Genomic DNA, 20,827 nt, shown 5'->3' on the forward strand with positions numbered 1-20,827 from the left:
TTGGGATGATATGAATGAAAAGAATCAATCGCCTCTATGCATTTGGATCTCTAGATCTACCAGGTTATCACAATAGCAATGATCTCCCATGCTTAAGTCAATGGTAGAAGAGTGAAATTTGAAAGGATCATTGCGTCCAGGAAAATATATATATCCTTGTTGCAAGTGCATGCTCTTAGTGTGATTCATCCAATGCATTATCAATTTAGACTCTTCTTATTGTATGGTATAATGTACAGTTCGACTTGTTAACCGTTTCATGTTCTTAGATTGAAGCATTAGTGGAGGTGATTAACAAAAGGATTAATTCTCCTCAACGAGATTTTGAGAAAATGTTTGTGTGGCTTGAATAGATCCAATGGCACATTGCAAAATTGACATGTATTCCTCGTAAATAGAAGCCAATTGAGCTCCAAGTTGAGCGATAGTTTTTTCATCTGGTAGCATTTCATCTCCTTTGTATTGAAACTGCACTAGAAAAAATGCATTATACTTATTTTTTGCGGATATTCAATTGAAAGTACCTTTCTTTTACTCAAAAAAGACATTTGTTCAATGCTATAAGAACATGCAATACATTTTTATGTGTTAACTTAAACTAAGAATAATAAAGTCTTCACATGAAGCCCTACATCCAAAATGCCAAAAAGATCCCATAAACCCATTTGGGAAAAATCCACCTTGTTTTGCATGTGAAAATTAATTCATAATCTCAGTTGTACACAACATGCATACTCAATTTGACAGTTCTCTTGCATGCTTGTGTATGCTTCAATTTTAGTATTGTACGAGTTAACAATGGGCTAAATGGTTCCTTTTAATAACATAATGTCGACATGGAGCATAAATGCATGTAAAACTGCAACTCCACTTTAAACTTTTTTATCTTGTTTTTATTCATTATACCTTCTTCCTGTTGATATACTTACAATGTATGTATTAATTATCAACACATGCATACAAAGGTAATTGGGATAGGCACTAAGATATTGCAATGTGGGGTAGGCACTAAGACATTACAATTTAGGTTTATAAGAAGAGCATTTGTGCTCATGGGCATTGCCTCGTGCTGTAGAGTGAATAATTTAGATCAAATTGAGGTGGAAAGTTTTTTTAATAAAAAGAGGGAGCGCACGTGCGTAAGAAAGAAGAGAGAGAGAGAGAGAGAGAGAGTGAGAGAGATGTATTACTGCCTTCTATGAGACAAAAGTACAATCCAAGGGTACTCATACAAGCCACTGTTAGCTGAAGCAAAGGGCTCGCTAAGGCCCTTGCTGAGTGCTATGCTATGAAAACACATGACTCAAAAACTAGTACTCAAAGCTAGTACTCAAAATACATAGCCAAGTGTCATGGTGGCTCTCCTGTGGGCTGCGAAGATGTCTCGTATCTGTGCATATCGGGTCATCTCTTGTTGTGGCAAGGGGTGTGGTCTCCTTGATCTCTATATCCGGTAGGCCATATCAAGATTGACACCGCAGTGCCGATGTCCCCTCTGAATAGAGCTAGGATAGGATGGACCTCCATTGTGTGTGCTCTGGTCAACCTCTTTATCATGTGTGGTCTCTGTGTCCTTGGCTCCACCGCTCCGTGCCGTCTCGTCCTGCTGATCCATGCTGTTCTCATGTCGGCTATCTCCTCCTCAACTCCATCATGTTCTGCTGGGACTGACCCAAAAGCATAAAAGATGTGACATGTTGCTGCGCATGGTCATCATCCTGGGGCACTCTCACCTCCTAATGCCTAATCTGCTGCAATTAAGTCTCTCTATGTCACCGCATCTCCATCAAATAGAGATCAATGCAAACCTAGTGGGAAGTGGCCCAAAACCATGTCCCTCCTGAAAGAGACAGTGGTACCGTCCTCAGATCTCATAGTCATCTAGATGACTCTAATGCCACCCTCAATAGCCTCAAGCTAGGCAGGGCCCCAACCTTGTAAATATATATCATCGTTTGGAAGACAACATCAATCCAAGAGGCATCATAGTGAACTCTGCCTATACAATCTGATAAGGAGCTGAGGGATTGCTCCAAATCATCTTAGATCCCGTAATTACCTGTAGCCTGTAGAATCTCCGCCATTTAGTTTGCCACTAGGTCACCCCCCAAAAGGGCGTTGCATACATGGTTGTCGGCCTCACCAGTGTATCAATCCTTTCACTGGAGGGTCCTAGAAGGGTGCCTACCTTGCCCTGGTGTGAGCCGTGCCCTGGCTGCCTGAGTCATCATGAAAACTTACCCTACAAAGACTATCCCTAGATAGGTATATGATTGCATGATCTCAACTGGATCTCCTCGGTAAGTGAAGATGTATCTATGAAGTAGTGTAACCTTGGCCTTGCCAAAGTTGACTGTAGGGCCTCTAGCTGTTGCTGTAGACCTGACACTGAAGAGGAGGCAAGGACTATGTCATCCGTGTACAATAGTATCTGTATCATCAAATCAGCAAGCAAGGATCCCTCCCCTTCTAGGGGATCCATAAAAGTCGTGATCTCATCAATAGAGTGTCGGTGAGAGGAGGCATCCTTGCTGCACTCCGATCGTGCTCTCAATCCAATCTAACAGAGTGCTAGGATCGAAGCCAAAACCTCCTACACATGTGCAAAGTAATTGGTCCACAGCCCCTCACGGTCTTGAGATTACTGGTTGTGGATCCAGTGCAGTGAATAAGATGGATGTGGTGGGCCTAGGTAGAGAAGACATATTGGGTGGTGCCTAGTTCAGGACGTTGTAAAGCGAGATCACATACGTGTGCCAGATACCCGGATTAGTGATGGGAATGGGTGGCTTACCTTCAAAGAGAAGCCCGCATGCAATAGCGGGATCCCCTCCTCGAAATGATATGATCACAGATCACCTCATCTATCCTATGTGAAAGGAAAGCCCATCTCTTCCAACATGTCTACCGACATGATATCTACGCCTCCAGTGTCATGAGATGCTCCAAGGCCCACTCACGTATGACGTGAGATATCATCTCTCAGCACTCATCATCAAACCATGGATTCTAGGGCATCTTCCAACTAGAGGATGTGCTTTAGAACGAGTCATGGGTTAAGACCTGGCGGCCGCAGCCTGGACCTCTACCGACATGATATCTACGCCTCCAGTGTCATGAGATGCTCCAAGTCCCAGTCACGTATGAGGTGAGATCTCATCTCTTGGCACTCATCATCAAACCATGGATTCCGGGGCATCTTCCAACTGGAGGATGTGCTTTAGAACGAGTTATGGGTTAATACCTGGCGGCGGCAGCCTGGACCACTAATACCAAAGTGCCTAAGGCATGGGCGAGGTCTACATCATCTCCAAGAGGGGTCAGTAGCTCACGGGACAAGTGGCTCATATACACCGCATCCAAGGCATGGTCCAAGTGTATCTTGACATCGATGGGGGCCAACGGGTCCCGTCCTGGCTAGCGTGGTGGTTGATATGTTGAATGCTGGATAGGAGTGGTTTGCGCCAAGTGGGGAGGAAGGGACCGTGAAGTCATGTACATGTGCCACAAAGGTTGTGGGCCCATCACGTAATCCACTATACTCGTCCCCCCTCCATGCAAAAAACAAGTGAGCCCTTCGGATAACGGCCATCTATGAAGGCCGTTATATATGATTAAGTCATCCATACACTGCTCCTATCTCCAGTAGGTGTCGGCCATATCCTGTTTTTTATCCTTTGAGCGCCCCGCTATTCCATCACCATATATCGTCTAGTATGGGTTGTGGGCCTCTATGGTGACCTCATGTGCATATGATGATGTGTCCAAGGGGAAGTAGCATACTGCAATGAAAATCAGTCGCATGTCAAGTGCCTGAACACTCCTCCAAAGCCTCGCATCCCACCGTCTCTCCTCGTCTCCCTCCTATGAGCTGACTCCAAGTGTATCCTATCACTGTGGGCAGCCCTCTCTATCGAGTCCCATGTGTCTCAGTGTAGATGATCCATTTCAAAAATAGTAACAAATATGAACAAGAATCAACTCACAAAGATTCAAAATACAAAACAAAACCTAGAAAGTTACTCTAGGCAGTCGTGTGAGGTCCTTGCTAGGCTCTCCCCTTGCAAAGCAATGTTAATAAAGACTAAATGCACACTAAATAAAGATATAGACGTTGAAACAAGGTCATTTTATAAATATGTGGTTTTTAGAAAGCTTGAGAAGAGAAGGAAAGTCTCTTAGAACACCATCAATGAATTCTTTGGTAACACTATGCACATCTCAAAGGTATGATGCTTTTGGTGTAGGGAAGAAACGATACGAGCCTTGGCACCTCACTGTAATCTTCCCGAATGCCCAAACAAAGTAAAAGGTGTGAAGTACAAACATCATCAAAAGGACCATCCATTTGGGTATATGAAGACCTCTCCAAGAGTTAGTACTTTCACTGATTACACAAATTAGAGATAATGCGCAATGCACAGAAAAAAGGTATGTGGCATTCATCAAGGACGGCTGGCCATAGATTCTAGACAAGGATAAGAGGGACTCAAGGACCTTTAAATCAAGGTATGGAATAAAGAACTAGATATAGACAAGCAATGGCAGGGGCAAGGTGTACTTGCTAAAACTGAGATTTTTGTGGCATTACAAACATGAGAACATGAGGACAATGCATCTTCGAATCAAAGGCCTCAATAAGAAGGAATATAAAGGAGGAAAGAGTTTTGGTGGGATCACATGCTACGAGATGACATAAAAGAAGACCTATGAGATGGCATAAAAGAAGACCTAACTCAATAGTACTTGTAAAAGAAGACCTAAACAGACAATTTCTGTGAAAATAAATTAGAAAAGGCAATAAAAGAGATTTCAGCTTGCGTAAAAGGGGGATTGCAGAGAACTAATTTAACATGCTGCCAAATGAGAATCTCTAGAATAGATCCATTCTTGCACCTAGGGAAGGAAGGACAGAGAGACCTTCTCTAGGCAGGGTAGGAGAATTCAATGCAATAACAGTTGCCAAACAAGCAATCATGACAGTGGAGGGCAGAGACCCTGTTGAGATGGATAATGAAGAATAAAATTGCAAAAAAGTGGCACCGACCTCTGAAGATAATGGTGAAGTCACCTCCACCAGCAAACATTTACTATGTTGTGTGGATGTTTTGGTCTAGAGACATGCAAAGGGGCAAATGTATTCAGCCACACAAATATATAGATGCACAACCACAAATGGCTCCATTGTTGTAGATTACCATTTGTTCAGTGTCAATGCAGCCAGCAATGATGGCAAACCAAAAAAATATGACCATAACACATCTTTCTCTATCCATAGAGGGAACATCAGAAAAGAATTGGTCCAGGCAAACTAATTATAGGGGAAGCTTGGTTGAAATGAGAATTCAGCTGACAAAAACAGCCCACAAATGCTTCAGAGAAAAAGATTGCAAAGTAACCATGAAGAGAGAAGAGAAATTTCTTACACATACATACATACATATGTACGTACGTATGACAGATCCTAGGAGATTATTTGAAAAGGTCAGGCAAGGAAATTCCAAAAGGGAGAGGTGAACAGGAAGATACGGCAGCATTTGTTAAAGAAAACCACGAAAGAGATGAAACAGTGAATGGAGGGAGGGAATCAATCTCAGTCAAGGCCATGGATGAAATCAAAATAGATGATTTTGAGATGGGTTTGCAGAAATAAGCAAATGGTAAGGCACCAGACTTGCAAGGTTGTATGGCAGATTTGCTGAAATGGGGAGGACAGAGAACAAGAGAAGTTCTTGCATGCATAGCTAACCAAGCAATAGAGGATTTTTTCAAGGGACTGGCAAACCAAAAAGATAATCCTTATCTTAAAAAATGGAGACAAACAAGACACAAACATTTTTACAGGACAGCTATGGCAAGTAGTCTAATGGCCAAACTTTATGGCACCATACTGGAGCAAAAATCAGTAAATGGGCAGAAGAAAGTAGAGCAAGATCCCCATCCCAACCTGGTTTTGAGACCAAAATGCTCTACCATAAATTACTTCGTGATCATAATATGGGCAGCGGCAGAAGGAGTCATAGGGAAACAATGTATTATAGTTTTGCTTTTTAGACTTTTTGAAAATCTTGTGACACAGCCTACAGGTAAGCTCTGGGGGAGAATAGGGAAGCTGCAAATCCTCCCTCAAGAATTAAGAGAGGCGACACGTTGATTGTATGAGAAAATTTTGGCTGAAACTTTTAAGATCTCTTGTAGATGGCTCAGATATAGATCACAAGGTCAACATAAGCACTGATATCAGAGTCACTTAGAGGGCCCCCTCTTCCCCACACTATTTTGTCTGTTTGTAGATGTACTAGATGATTGAAGTTGCACAATGAATAAGGATCTTAATTTTGCTGGTTTGACAGTTCTTTTGCTGTTTATATGCAAATGATGTAGTTCCCATTGCAAAGAACAAACACGATCTAGAGAATACTTGGATGCTTCTAGTAGATTCTGTCAGTTTTCCTATATGCAAGTAAACATTGGAAAACAAAGATTATGATCATAGACAAATGATCACTATGGAGTGTAGAACTGCTCCCAAGCTTCTCCTCGCCTTAGCCTCCCTCCCTTCCTCCCTTCCAATTTGCCTCTGCCTCCCCCGTGCCCCTCCTGCTCCGCTTCCACTCCCGCGCACCCTCCGCCTGCTGCTCCCTCTCTGCCTCCCCTCCCATCTGCTCCATGCTTGTCTGCGCCTCCCCCTGTGCCTCTTCCACTCCCCCCCCCCCCAAATGCCTTCTCCTCCACCCCGTGCCACCTCCCCCCCCGCATGCTCTTCAGCTCCCCGCCCGGTCTTCTTCTCCCGTACGCAGGCTGCTGCCGCCCCCCCGCCATCTTCTACCTCCTCCCCCTGCACGCTTGTCTCTTCCCCCTTTCTTCATTCTCTCCCGCTCCCCTCTATTTCTCGCTTCACCCCCACATCTTCCCGCGAGGTTACTTTTCCGCCCCCCTTGTGGTGGTTTTTTATTCCTTTTCCCGCCCTTTTTTAGCCGTTGTTTGGAGCTGCTGCAGTAAGGCGGACAGCCTGCTTGGGGCTGAGTATTGAGGGTCTCCTTCTAGGCCCCCTTAGAGTGGGACTTGAGCAGGGTGCGCTTCTTGAGAAGTCTAGAGGTGTTGTGGCACCACGGGCTGCTGGCACGTTGCTCGAGTTTGCTCATTTCTCAGCCTGAGTGTCAGCCCATTTGCAGCACCAGCGTGGCCTTCTTTCTTCTTTCTAGAGCTTTGGGTTAATTGTTGACACTTGGAAGAAAGAGAACCCGGTGGCAACTTCTGTCCGGCCAAAAGGGCTCAAATGGCAGCATCTTCGATCCCTGCAGCCGTCAAGGTTATTCTTTCCCCCCAGGACAAACAATAAGTCAAGCAAGTCGTTCAATCCCTCACGGACAGAGCAATAGTGGGCCGGATAGTCACCCCTTCTAGGAGCCAGATCCGAGATTGGTTATAGGCGAGTTTAGCATTAGAGGGGGACCACATCCAGGAAGTCACCATCTATGGACGAAGAGTCTTCCTTCTTTGTGTGAGCTCATCCGATACCACCCAGGCACTAGTTGAGCAAAGCCCCATCTATCTTGGCCCGCACCTTGTTTTCCTTTTCCCCTGGTACCACGGCTTTACTATAGAGGACATGGACTCGCCCCACGCACTTGGTTTTCCTTTTCCCCTGGTACCACAGCTTTACTATAGAGGACATGTGCCTCGCTTTCCGGTGACGCTTTGGTTTCCAAGACTTCCCAGGAAGTACAGGCCCATCCTCCCTTCCATTGGACGAGCTTTTGGTATAGTACTGGAGGCCCCCCGAGAGTCAACTGCATTGGTGGTGAGAGAGGAGGGGTTCCCCAGACTTAGATTGGATTTCCGTAAAGCATTTGATACGGTTCCAAGAGCCAGCCTCCTCCGGCGCCTTTTGGGTTATGACCAGGAGATCATTTGGGCTGTCATGGCACGAGAGAGTCTCAGGCAGAGTCCGGGCAGGGTTGGGGTGGACAGACGAGATCATGAGCACTATTGGGGTCAAACAAGGGGTCCTTTATCACCTACCCTGTTTGGCCTCTACAATGACGAGCTCGAGACAGTGATGCAAACACCGGGGGGGATGGATGCTCTCTTGCTGGCACGCTGATCCGGATATTGCTGTCATGACACTTTACGAGAGAGTCTCAGGCAGAGTCCGGGCAGGGTCGGGGTGGACAGACGAGATCATGAGCACTATTGGGGTCAAACAAGGGTGTCCTTTATCACCTACCCTGTTTGGCCTCTACATTGACGAGCTCGAGACAGTGATGCAAACACCGAGGGAGGGATGGATGCTCTCTTGCTGGCACGCTGATCCGGATATTGCTGTATGCAGATGACGTGGAACTTTTGTCTTCCTTAGGAGAGGGGCTCCAGACACACCTTGATGCACTACAGTTTTTATGTGAGTCTCATGATTTGAAGGTCAACATTGGTAAAACCAAGGTTAGGATCTTCAATACATCTCAAGCCGTCATACACCAGGAGCAATTCATGTTTGATGGGTCACCTGTTGAGATAGTTTCGTCATACACGTATCTTGGGGTTGTCTTCTCCAGACCCATCTTCACTGTGAGACCTGCGATGCAGGCTCGCCTTGGCAGGGGATACGCTTCATTGGCCAGACTAGAGAGGCAGTGCTTCCACTCGCACTTTCAAGATCCATGGACCAAGGGACTGCTTTTGACTCCTTGGTCCACCAAGCGGAGATGTATGGCAGCCTTGCTAGGGGCCTGATTTATCGGATATAGATTGGGCTCATGTGGAGCGGCTACAGGTTCTCATGCTATCACAGATGATTTGCGGCGGTAAGCCATCCGTTCCTCACCAGATCATTTAGACTGAGTTTGGTTCATCCCCATTCAGCTAGATGCGGCATTTCAGGTCATCTTGTATCTGTATCGAGTCTGTCTGGCCAACCACTGTCCTCTGCAACTCTTGTCGAAATATCAAGTACTATGGTTGACTACGAGCACGGTCGTGGAGCCTGTGTGTAAACTACTCGGTGCTTTCTATCAATTCAGACAACGGATTTTGCAGAGGCATTTGAATGAAATGATTGCGAGTTGCCAAACACATATACTTGAACTTAAGAGATTGCAATTAAGCTGGAATTTAGACTTATACAGCTTCAACACAAAGTGACATCATTGGAAATTGCAATATGATTGAGGGGCCAAGACGGGGCCCCTCCCTTATCCAAGCTCACTTTATTCTTGAAAATGGAGATACAAGACCAAGGTGCAATGCACCTTCCAAACTGATGAACTCAGTGAAAACCTAGGACCTAGATACAAGACTCAAGAGCATATGTACAAGGTAGACAACAGAAAGGACGACTCCAAGCTCAGGTTTCAACTCTTGGCTTGCCCAATCCACAAGGAAGAAGCCTGCAACAATCACCACTTCCATCCAACATTAGAGGCAAGCACTAGTTTCTAGAAAGATAATAGAAACAACATGAAATAGTGCTGTAAATGAGATAAACTTAACAATACAGACTCCCTTCGTGACTTGACCCTTTTGTAGATGAAGTCCTTGATGCCTCTGAAGCTCCCTTGGGTGAGGAGAGTGTGGAAATGGGGCTGGAATGAGAACAGCTCAGAAAAACAGCTAGAGAAAGCCTTTATGGAGTGATAGCTGTAGAGAGAGAGTGCCAATGCTAACCCCAAGGGAGGGGATGTAAGAGAGGAGCTGCTGCTGTTCCAGAGGTGCAGAGAAAGGCAGATTTCTGCAAGGGGAAGGGGATGGAACAGTAGAGAGAGAAATTTTGCAGTAGAGAGAGAAAGACTGCAGCAGGAGAGCATGGTTGTAAGACACGTTAAGACACGACACGTTAGACACGCTTCAGAAACGAGTGTCTAAAGTGTCTTAAAGATAAGACACGTAAGACACGCCATTGTGGTTATAATAATAAATATTTAATTAATATCTGTATAAGTATACAAATGTACAACTTGCTAGCATAGCTAGTTGTTAGATTCTAGAAGTACAATAAGCTACACTTAAATAATGCAAGAAGAAACAATGCACTTGTACAATGTAGTTAAGAGTCAAGACTCGTCACTCAAGACTTAAAAGTTAAAGTTAAGACTCACGACTGAAGAGCTCGCAAGTTTTGAGTACTAAAAGGTTTAAACTGAAAATTGAATCTTGTCACATGTGACATGAATGAAAACTGCATCTCGATACATATAATTGAAAGGAAGCTTTCGACTCTCAAGACTCAAATCTCTAAAGATTCATCCTAATCTGAATCTATGAGGTCACTGCCACTGCTAGATCCAAAGTCACCATCAATGATAGCATGGCTAAGTCAAACTCAATGTGTGTTGTTACTCCCCACCCACCAAAAAAAAAAAACACGAGTGTCTAAAGGTGTCTTAAGATAAGACACGTGTCTTAAGTGTCTTATCATAAGACACGAGTGTCTTAACAACCATGCAGGAGAGAGAAAGGGGTTGTGGCTGCTCCAGGCTACGAGAAGGAGAGAGGATGCTACTGCTGTTCTAGAAGAGCTGAGAGGCAGCAGATTTCTGGAGAGGAGGGGCTGGAACTGTAGAGAGAGTGTGCTGCTGTAGAGAGAGAAAGTGCTGCTGAGGTGAGAAGTAGAAGTAGAAGTAGAATTTATTAGCGTCCTCGGGGGGCCAAAAAATGACCCATGGGACCCGTCTCGATACAATGTAAAAAGAGTCTCCTCAAGGACAGGGGTCAGGAGTCTATGAGTTCCTGACGACAGGTAAAAAGACGAGTGACAAAAGATCCCAATGCTGCTGGAGAGGCAGTGAAGAGAACTGATGTCAACTGAGCGGAGTCCCCCAGTATCTGCTAGTAGTCCTCCCTGATATGTGCATATCGGGGGCATTGTAGAGCTACATGTGCCTCCGTCTCAACTGTCTGCATGTCACAAAGGGTACAGCAGACTCTAGCATGTCTAGGCTGGTGTATCCAAGCTCCCTACTCAATGGCAAATGTATGAGATCTGGTACGGAACCTGGCGATATTTCTGCGATATAGAAGGGGGATAGGTGTGCTAATATAAGACTGAGCATGAGTCTCTATGGACATGTATGTAGACCAACATGTGGGATTTATGTTGTCTTGGTAATATTCCAGCTTTACCCTCTTTTCACTTGTCAACTAGTGATTCCGCAAAGTGCTTAGTAAAGACAGTTGAAACTCTTGCATGTTGACCTTTTCAGGCGGCATGGTCAAATATGCTTCCACTTTCCATCTGCTGAACCATTTTCTGAGAGAATGGCCTGGGGAGAAGCTGGCTGCACCCAAGGAGCGAGAGGTTCTACTGCATCAACCAAAAGGAGGGAGAAGAAAAGTGACAAATTTTTTCATGTAGGGAATGAAGGGGAGAGCCCTTCTTTTATAGGCTCAGCCCCCCCCCCCAGCCCAGAGTGGAAGGTGGACACTTGTCCCAGATTTTTGGTGGGCTGCAGTCCCAAAGAGGACAGCCCACAACCTGCCCCAAATCTACCAGATTTGGGGCCAGACACTTGGCCTGCATGCCCTGCCACCTGCCATGCATGCTGCCACATGTGTGGGACAGGTGGACTGACCTGCCAGCTCAGATTCCATGTGGCAGTCTGCCACGTGTCACTCCCAAAAACCCTAAATTTCAAAGTTGTCAGAATTCAATTCTGATCGCACCCACGGGTTCCTAACAGCTTGGACTATCTACTGACGTACTCTAAGGTCATAATTGAGCCATACTGAGCTCATTTGTTTGTCGTCTTATCTTGTATCTCCATTACTCTTTGCATGCTACCAGACCCACACCCAAAGCTCAGGGAACATTCTCTTGAATAATTCCTAGGTCAGTATGCAATCTGTGCATTTGATGGGTCCCATGTTTGGGTACTCAGGTAGGGTGTGGTTTCCAGATGTCCCTCTCAAAGAGAAGCCATCACTCTTGTGGGTCACTAATGCTCATAACCCCAAGCGAGGGGGTCCACCCTCAAATGCTAGACCTAGTCTCCATTGACCGTAACTGAACAGTAGGAAAACATTTCATTTCTTAATAAGCATACAATTGGAAAACAGAAAGAAATATTACCAAGCAAGTGGATACATGTTGTTGAAGCAGGATAGCATTCCCTCTGTCTTTCATTCGGTTGTCCTCAACTGAAATGCTTCCTCATAAGCATCTAGGATTTCAGGACACTCCTGAAATGTAGCTCTATCCACCCATTGGGCATCGGTGGATGGGAGCCCTCTGAACTTCAAAAGGTACATCTTGCAAGTCGTGCCTGGACGTCCCGTAGTGAAGTTATGCAAAATAATCTGCTCTGGGATCAACAAGATCTCAGTGTCCTCTACTTCAGGTGCATCGTCTAGTGTGGGCTCTTGATCTTGAGGTGGTTCCCCAATGAAGGGTTTCACCAGGCTTACGTGGAAGACATCGTGGATCTTTCAATGCTCTAGAAGTCTCAATCGGACTGAGACATCATTTAATACCTACAACACCTAAAAAGGACCATAATATCGAAAGGATAGCTTGAAGTAGATGCACTTTTTGCCCACTTTGGTTTTTAACCGGGCTTTCTCAAATTTCAATAAGACCCATTGGCCTTCTTTCACTGCAAACGTCCTCCGTCTTTTATTTGTAGCTGCTCTTTGTTTCTCCTGTGCCTTTTGAATGGCTGCTCGAACTGTGGCATAAGCAGAGTCGTAATCCTCCACGAATTGATCAGCTGAAAGATTTTCTCTTTTGTTTGCATGAGTGGAGTTGGTAAAGATCTACCATATACAATTTCGAAAGGAGCTTTTCCAATGGAGGAATGAATTGTGTTATTATAAGCAAACTCCACAAGAGGAAGGAATTTCTCCCAAAAGGTTTGCTGGTCGTGCACATAAAATTTCAGCAAATCCAAGAGTGTACTATTCGTAACTTCAGTTTGGCCATCCGTTTGAGGATGAAAAGCTGAGGAGAAACTTAGAAGAGTTCCAAGGTTCTCAAACAAAGCCTGCCAGAAGTTACTGGTGAACTTTGAGTCTCTATCTGATACTATAGACTTGGGCATGCCGTGGTGCCTAAAGATGTGTTTAATAAATAAATGGGCAGCTTCAAGTGCCTTGAGATTCTTTCTGCAAGGAATGAAGTGGGCTTGCTTGCTGAATCGATCTACTATCACCCAAATCATGTCATGATTTTGATTGGTCCTGGGAATTCCTGTAATGAAGTCCATGGTGATGTGTTCCCATGGGTAGGGGCTGAAGTAAACCCTTGGGTTTTCCTCTCTCATACTTAGCTTTTTGACATGCGAGACAAGCTGAAATGTATGCAGCAGTGTCCTTTTTCATGTCAGGCCAATAGAATTATCCATGGCTGAAAAAGTGGCCACAATACCCCTATGACCAGCATAGGGTGGGTTATGGCGTTCCTCCATCACTTTAGATCTAAGCTGCTTTGTGATACATAGTTTGTTCTCCATGAATAAATAGCCATCCCTGATGTGGTAGGCATGATGGGTGCCTCCATCTTTTAGATGTGCCCATGGTTGAGCAAAATCAGCGTCTCCCTCATAGAATTCTTTAAGGGCTGTTAGCTCATCATGATAGGGAATTGAAATATGGTGAAGCCGTTATCTACGAGAAAGGGCATCAGCCACTACATTCTCTTTTCCAGGTGTATATTGTATCTGAAAATGAAATGATTGCAAAAAGGTAGACCATTTCATATGTCTCTGATCAAAGGTTGAGTTAGAAAATATTAAGACTTTCATGATCAGTTTTTACAAGAAAATCTATCCCTAAAAGATAGTGTTTCCAAAGTTTGAGAGCATGAATTACAGCTAAGAGTTCTTTTTCATAGATATCATATTGAAGTTCAGCATCTCTTAACCGTCGGCTTTCAAAGGCCACAGCATGACCATCCTGAGTAAGAGAAGCCCCAAGGCAATCGCCACTGGCATCAACTGCTACTAGGAATGTTTTCCTTAAGTCAGGAATGATAAGTACAGGAGCTGTAGTCAGGGCATGCTTTAGAGCATTAAAAGAGTCTTTTTCTTTTTGGGTCCATCTGAACTTCAGATTTTTCTTAGTGAGATCATGTAGAGGGACTGCAAGTTCAGCAAAATGCCAAATAAACCTTCGGTAATATGAGCATAGGCCTAGAAAAGACCTTATCTCATGGGCATTCTTCAAGTCAGGCCACTCTATAATTGTCTGTATCTTGGTTGGGTCCATACGGACACCTTCTCGTGAGATAATGTGACCAAGATAGTGAATCTCAGGAAGAAAGAACTCACTTTTCTTCTCATTGATGTGAAGATCATTTTCAGCTAAGATTTGAAATACAATCTTTAGATGCTCCTTATGCTCTTCCTCATTCTTGCTGAAAATGAGAATGTCATCAAAGAAGACGGCAATGAACTGTCTATAGTTCCTGAACAACCGTTCCATCAGCTGATTGAACGTGGCTGGGGCATTGGTAAGGCCAAATGGCATTACCATATATTCATACAGCCCAAATGTGGTTCGGAAGGCAGTTTTATGAATGTCCTCAGGTACAACTCGTACCTGATGGTAGCCACTCTTAAGATCTATGCGGCTGAAAATTTCAAATCCTCCTAAACGATTAAAGATATCGTCTATACGAGGAATCGGAAAACCGTTCTTAACTGTCTATTTGTTTAAGGCTCTATAGTCTATGCACATCCTGAAGGTTTTATCCTTCTTTTGGACTAGTAAGACAGGAGAGCAGAAGGGAGAACTACTGGGTTGGATCAATCCCTTGTCCAAGAGTTCTTGGACTTGCTTGAAGATTTCATCTTGCTGGGATTGACTAACTCTATATGGGGGTCTATTTGGAGGTGAAGACCCTGGAACTATGTCAATTTTGTGATCTTCTGGTCTCTCAGGAGGGAGGTGACTAGGAAGTTCTTGAGAGAAGCAACTAGAGAATTCCTGAAGGAAATCTAATCTTTCGTTTGTGAGAGGATCTGACTTTTCTTCACTTGGTTTCTTATCGCGTACAAACACTAGAAAAGAACATACTCCTTTCTTAAGCAAATTGGGAGATCGTGCATGACTTACCATAGGAATGGTGTTTCCTGAAACTCCCGCTGTAATGCTCACATCTCTACCCTTATGTTGGAGGGTTTGAATATTCTTCACATAATTGATTCGGGGGTTGACTTGCTTATGCCAGGGCATGCCGAGAATTACATCCGATCCTTGAAGTGGTGCCACCATGAAGGGTAGATGATCCAAGTACCCCTGGATGTGTACCCGAAGCTTGCCGATGATGGGATACACCTTCTGTTCTTGGTTCTTGAAGGCTGCAGTTGCCTCCAAGGCTTCTCCTTTATCCTCTGGGGCTATCCCCAAGTTCTGTGCCATCTCATGAGAAATAAAGTTGTGAGTAGCTCCGCTATCTAACAAAAACAAAGCGAATCGATCCTTTACCTGACCCCATGTTTTCAACAAACTATGGGTGTCATTTGCACCTCCCTTTTCTGGAGGTGCTTCCACCTTGTTAACCACCAAAGCTGGCTTTTTGGGGGCTGCTTCTTTGCTGCTTCTGTTTTTGGCAGCTTGAGGGCATTCGTAGAAGTTGTGGCCTTGCTTGCCACACTTGAAGCACCGCCCTTCGGAGTAATACTTTTGCTTCTGTTGTGGAGACAATGAGCTGAAAGTGCGGGCTGCTTTCTTCGGAGGAGGCTGGCTGGCTGACTTTTGCTCTTTTGATGCGTCCTTTGCTGTCTCCTTACCCTTTTGTTCCTTGGAAGAGGTTCCCTGGGACTTCCGCTTGTTGTTGCTGCCGTTCCGCTTGTTGGAGAAAGACTACTTCTTCTCCACCTTCAAGGCGATGTTGATGGTATCTTCGAGAGAAGTAGGAGCGGCAATGTCCACCTCATGTTGAACGACATACCGTAGGCTAGCAAAGAACTTCCTTCGCTGCTCTTTTTTATACTTCCTACTGAATGCTTGAACTTTTAACAAAGTATCCCAAAAACGATCAACATACTCACTGACTTTCTCTTCTTGGCGTTGGCGGAGGATGTCCCATTGCACCATTGTATCTCTCTTAAACTCCTTAGGCAGGAAATGCCTCATCAAGTTCTTCTTGAAGCGCTTGCAGGTGTGGGCTTGCTGTCCAGTGTTGACCATAGCTGCCCACCAGAGTGAAGCACGGTCTTGCATGTGCAGGACGGCAAACCGGATCTTCGCCTTGTCTTCGTACTCGTCCCCCTCAAAGAAATACTCAAGGTCTCGGATCTAGGCCAATAAGACCTCGGGCTTGTCCTCTCCCTTGTACTTGGTAAACTTGAAGAGCTTGTCTCCAAGAGGTACCTTATGCTTTGCATACCTTCGTCTCCATCGACGTCTCGAAGAAGATGGACTCCAATGACGCCATCTACCTCGAGGAGGGGAAAAAGAGAATGATCTTCCCTCCTTGTTGGAATTGGTGTTGTCCGCACGGCCTCTTCCTTGGGATTGGGGCCCTGTGTCATGAGTTTCTGCTTGGTTGCTTTCCAGCACTTAAACCTGTTGAGCAATGTTGGACAAGAGAGCACTCAACTCATGCAGGTTAGGAGGAGGGTCAGGTCCATTGGCTGCCATGATGACAAGATGACTCAATGAAGGAGAGACTCAACAAGAGAAAGCACAGAGTACAGGACCACTGCCTAAGCTCGGATACCAATGTAAACTACTCGGTGCTTTCCATCAATTCAAACAACGGATTTTGTAGAGGCGTTTGAATGAAATGATTGCGAGTTGCCAAACAGGTAATTCCAGGGTCCCAACCTCCAGAAGTCCCTCGAAAGAGGGCGCTCGGGCTAGAACTGGGGAACTGAAGACTGAGAGGACGAACCACTCACGGTTTGAGATGGAACCCAGGATGCTGAAGGGGCAGGAAGGGGGATTGTCTGGGTCAAAGGGGGCGGTGGAGAGCAAGGGGGCGAGTGGTGAGGGTGATGACAATTGGAACTGGGCGGGGGGGGGAGGAAGAACAGGGGCGGGAAGTGGGGCGGCTGGTGGCAGCGGAGAGGGGTCAAAAGGGGGAGGGGGGTGGGGGGGGGTGTCTCCCCTGTCGGTGGAAGAAGAAGCCTGGGGTGAGGCCGGAGCCAGTCTCTGGGATCTGGCCGGTGAGCCCGGGTTCTCCTCTACCACTGAAGCGAGTCTGTCAGTTTGTCGAGTGGGGTTCCGCACGCCTCCTAGGTCCTACGGCTGCTGAGTGTTTGCCTATGTGTTCATGGGTCCCCTCCCCAGTGGGACCTACCGAGGGGGCAGACTCCTCCTCCATGGTCTGGTCTCCCTGAGACTGAGAGGCTGCCTCGTGCTCCGCTTTCACCTTCGCTTTAAGCTAGGCTCTCCTTCGTCAGTTGTTCAGAGTCTTTTTTGTTTGGTTTCTTCTTATGCTCCACTTTCATCCATTTCCCACAGGAGGGCTCCACCCAGGGGGTTTGAGAATGCTGCTGCTACCTGCGCAGGTGACTCTGCTTGTCCAACTAGGGCTCACCATAGTTTTTTCCATACGTTACCATACGCATACGTCGGACGAGTATGGAAATATGGTTCAGCCCCTAGGGCTGAAACATACGTGACCCTAATTTTACCCAAAAACATTTAGAAAAATATACATTGACATAGAGCTACAAAACTTTCAACTTGAAACTTGAAACTTCAAACTTGTATTAATATTAAAGTCATGAATCATGATTCATGAAAGTTCAAAGAGTCCAGCCTCCAGAGACCAGAGTCATCTGGAATCTGGATTCTGATATCTAGTGTCAACGATAGATCAATACTACACCAAACATCATGATCAAAGCTAGTAGTAGAAACTTGGAAGTAGTTACTACAAAGGCAAAACATCGTATAAGAAAAGGCTGCCACAGCCCGGAAATAAAGCTGAAAATTGAAATGCATCACAATTCACAACCGATGAGGCTCAAGCCTCAAGCTACATCCTCATCCTCATTCTCTTGCTCATCCTCATCCTCATCATCATCTGCATCAGTGCCATCGTCCTCCTCCTCCTCATCCTCCTTGAGACCATCCTTGAGGCCAACCACAGCCAAAGTCGGCCAACAGTGTACGGAGTACGGATTAGCAGTGTACGGATTAGAATAGTGCTAAAAAATGTGTTTTCCAAGATTTTGGTCAGGCACAAAATCAATCCCCTCCCCCCACACACACACAAGGGGGGGGGGGGGAACGTACGAAATGACGTACGGATGGAGTACGGAAAAAACGTCCGTACGCGTACGGACCTAACTACGGGACTCACGCTGATGATCCTGCTATTAGGTGGGTCGTCTCGTACCTCGATGGCAGTCCCTGGCTAGGTGTCCATGCTCTCTGCATCGAAGACATTGAACCGATTATGCTGAGATCTCCCTTGAGAGTCTCGAGAAGGATCCACTCCGCGATGGACTCGTGGCCCTCTGCTTGCGTGCCCTCGCCTCCTCGATGATACACCTAAGCGTGAGAATGTGATCCTCCCTCTCAGTCAGCTTGTGCTCGGCACCTTGGGTGAGGCCACGAATCACCAGCTTGCCCAGAAGGGCACTCCTTTGCATCTCCGGATCAATGATACCCAAGCCTCCTAGTGCCTGCGGCATGATCATTGTCTGCCAAGCTACTCGCGCCCTAGTGTTCCTCGTGCCGTCTGAACCGGCCCAGAGGAAGTTTCGTACCAACCATCAGAGCTGCCTAATGCATCCTCTGTGAAAGCACCAACAGGAGGCAATATACCAGGCAGTGGCAAGGACCTGGTTTGCCACTAAGGCGCGACCTGCGAGGGAGAGTTTGGCCGAGCTCCAATAGAGAAGCTTGCGCCGAACACTCTCAAGGACCGGGGCAATCTACTGCTCTGCTGTATAGCATCCAAGGTATCTCGCTGTCTGGCCCCACGGTATCCATCTGAAACCAAAGTCACTCCCCCACTCACTGATCTCTTGTGTCTCCTCAAAGCCCGTGAGGAAGCCTATGGATTTTGTCCAGTTGATCCGTGCCCCCGAGGCCTCACAATAGATAGCCAAGGCGCCTCTGACTCTCTCTAGACTCACTGTGGTGCCCTCAACATACAAGGCCGTGTCATCTACAAACTCTGAGTCAAGGAGCTCCTCCTCCTGCCTGATTGGGAGCCTCAACCCTGTGAGACCCGCCACCTGTGATCTCCAAAAGTAGCCTAGATCCTCCGCTACAAACAGGAAGAGGATGGGCCCTGCAGACTGAGCTCTCAAGGGCTGAACCTTGGCTGTCTCTCAGGGCAGCAAGGTGTTGTGATTTGGACGGAAAGTCTACAGAAGCTCGAGGTGGAGCACGCGGGCTCAAGTCTAGAGATAGCCAGCAGATAGAAGAAGAACCTTGTGGTAAGATCAGCGGACCACATCATTGGTGGGACTCTGGATCTGTCTCTTTTGTATTGTGTCCATATTTGTGGACGGAAATATATATTTTGGTGGTTTCTCTATCTGGTTGGTTCATTGTCTATTGATGAGTCTGCACACCTATTGTATGCACATAAGTAAAGAAGTTTGTGATTCCACACCCACACCGCACACTGTGTGAGCTCCTGGGCATTACTATAAGTCTTCCGCTGCGTGTACCCTCTGTTGGGTATTTTCTAACAATAAGTGAGGTAGATCAAAGTAAATTTCTGTTTCTTGAAAATTTTAAAGATTGCTTTTTTGACGTTTTGCCAAGGGAGTTACCCCTTGAGAGACCTCAGGATCATGGCATAGAACTCATTCCTGGCAATGAGCCACCCAATTGGCCCCCATACAGAGTTAGTGCAACTCAACGAGAGGAGATTATAACTCAAGTGCAAGACTTGTTGTCCAAGGGGCTGATTCAGCCCAGTTCTTCTCCTTTTTGTTCCCCTGTACTGCTAGTACAAAAGCAAGATGGCTCATTCCGTATGTGCGTCGATTACCGCGCACTGAACAAAATGACCATCAAGAATAGATTCCCTATTCCGCGGATTGATGATGTGTTGGATCAGTTAAATGGGGCTTCAGTTTTCGGCAAGATAGACTTAAAGAGTGGCTATCACCAAGTTTCCTAGGCATGTGTTCTTACTACAGGCATGTGTTCTTACTACAGAAGATTTATCAGGCATTTTGCGGATATAGCCGTTCCACTCCACGATCTTACTTAGAAAAATGCAGCTTTCATATGGGAATTTCTCAAAAGACAGCATTCACCACACTCAAAGAGAGGCTGACCACAGAGCCAATCTTAATAGTTCCATATTTGTATCAATCATTCGAGGTGGATTGTGATGCTTGTGGGGAATGTGTTGGGGCTGCATTGCATCAGAATGGTCATGTAGTGGCCCATGAGAGCAGGAGACTCCGGGATGCAGAGAAATCTATGAGAAAGAGTTGCTGGCTGTAATTCATGCCATCCATACATGGAAGCATTATCTTTTGGGTGCAGATTTTACAGTTAAAACAGATCACCAAAGTCTGAGATATTTTCTAACTTAGACAAAACTCTCTGAGAAGCATATGAAATGGGCAAATATGTTGTCAATGTATCATTTTCAGATTGTCCATACTCCGGGAGTTCGGAACAAAGTGGCAGATGCCTTGTCCCGAAGACCCCAGGTCAACAATGTGACTATTGCTTATTATCAAGACCTGGAAGACATGAGGGAGCAATATGCTAATGATGCAGATTTTGGTGAGATTTTACAGCTTATGCAAGAGGGGCAGTCCACCAGTAACTATTCCCTGAAAGATGGGTATCTAATGAAAGATGACTACCCAAGAGATGAGGAAAAAGACTTTGGAAGAATGACATGCACCTCCCTATGTTGGGCATAGAGGAATTACAGCAACAACTCAAGCACTAGAGA

General features: G+C 45.7%; 1 protein-coding gene across 2 annotated transcripts in view; it reads right to left on the reverse strand.

The window, feature by feature from the left end:
- Nucleotides 1–295: 295 nt before the first annotated feature.
- LOC147898948 (uncharacterized) overlaps nucleotides 296–20,827 on the reverse strand; it is a 78,736-nt gene continuing 58,204 nt past the window's right edge. The window contains exon 11 of one of the 2 annotated variants that reach the window (XM_087378637.1): nucleotides 296–468. In XM_087378637.1, coding sequence (XP_087234763.1) covers nucleotides 304–468 — 165 coding nt within the window. In that variant the 3' untranslated portion in view covers nucleotides 296–303. Of the gene's footprint in view, nucleotides 469–9,197; nucleotides 9,390–20,827 lie in introns of those variants that run through there. The other variant, XM_087378638.1, reaches the window with a different exon arrangement.

Source organism: Dipteris shenzhenensis, chromosome 8 (assembly GCF_047967505.1).
Source record: "Dipteris shenzhenensis isolate YYH24624 ecotype China chromosome 8, Dip_SZ_1.0, whole genome shotgun sequence".
NCBI lineage: Eukaryota > Viridiplantae > Streptophyta > Polypodiopsida > Gleicheniales > Dipteridaceae > Dipteris > Dipteris shenzhenensis.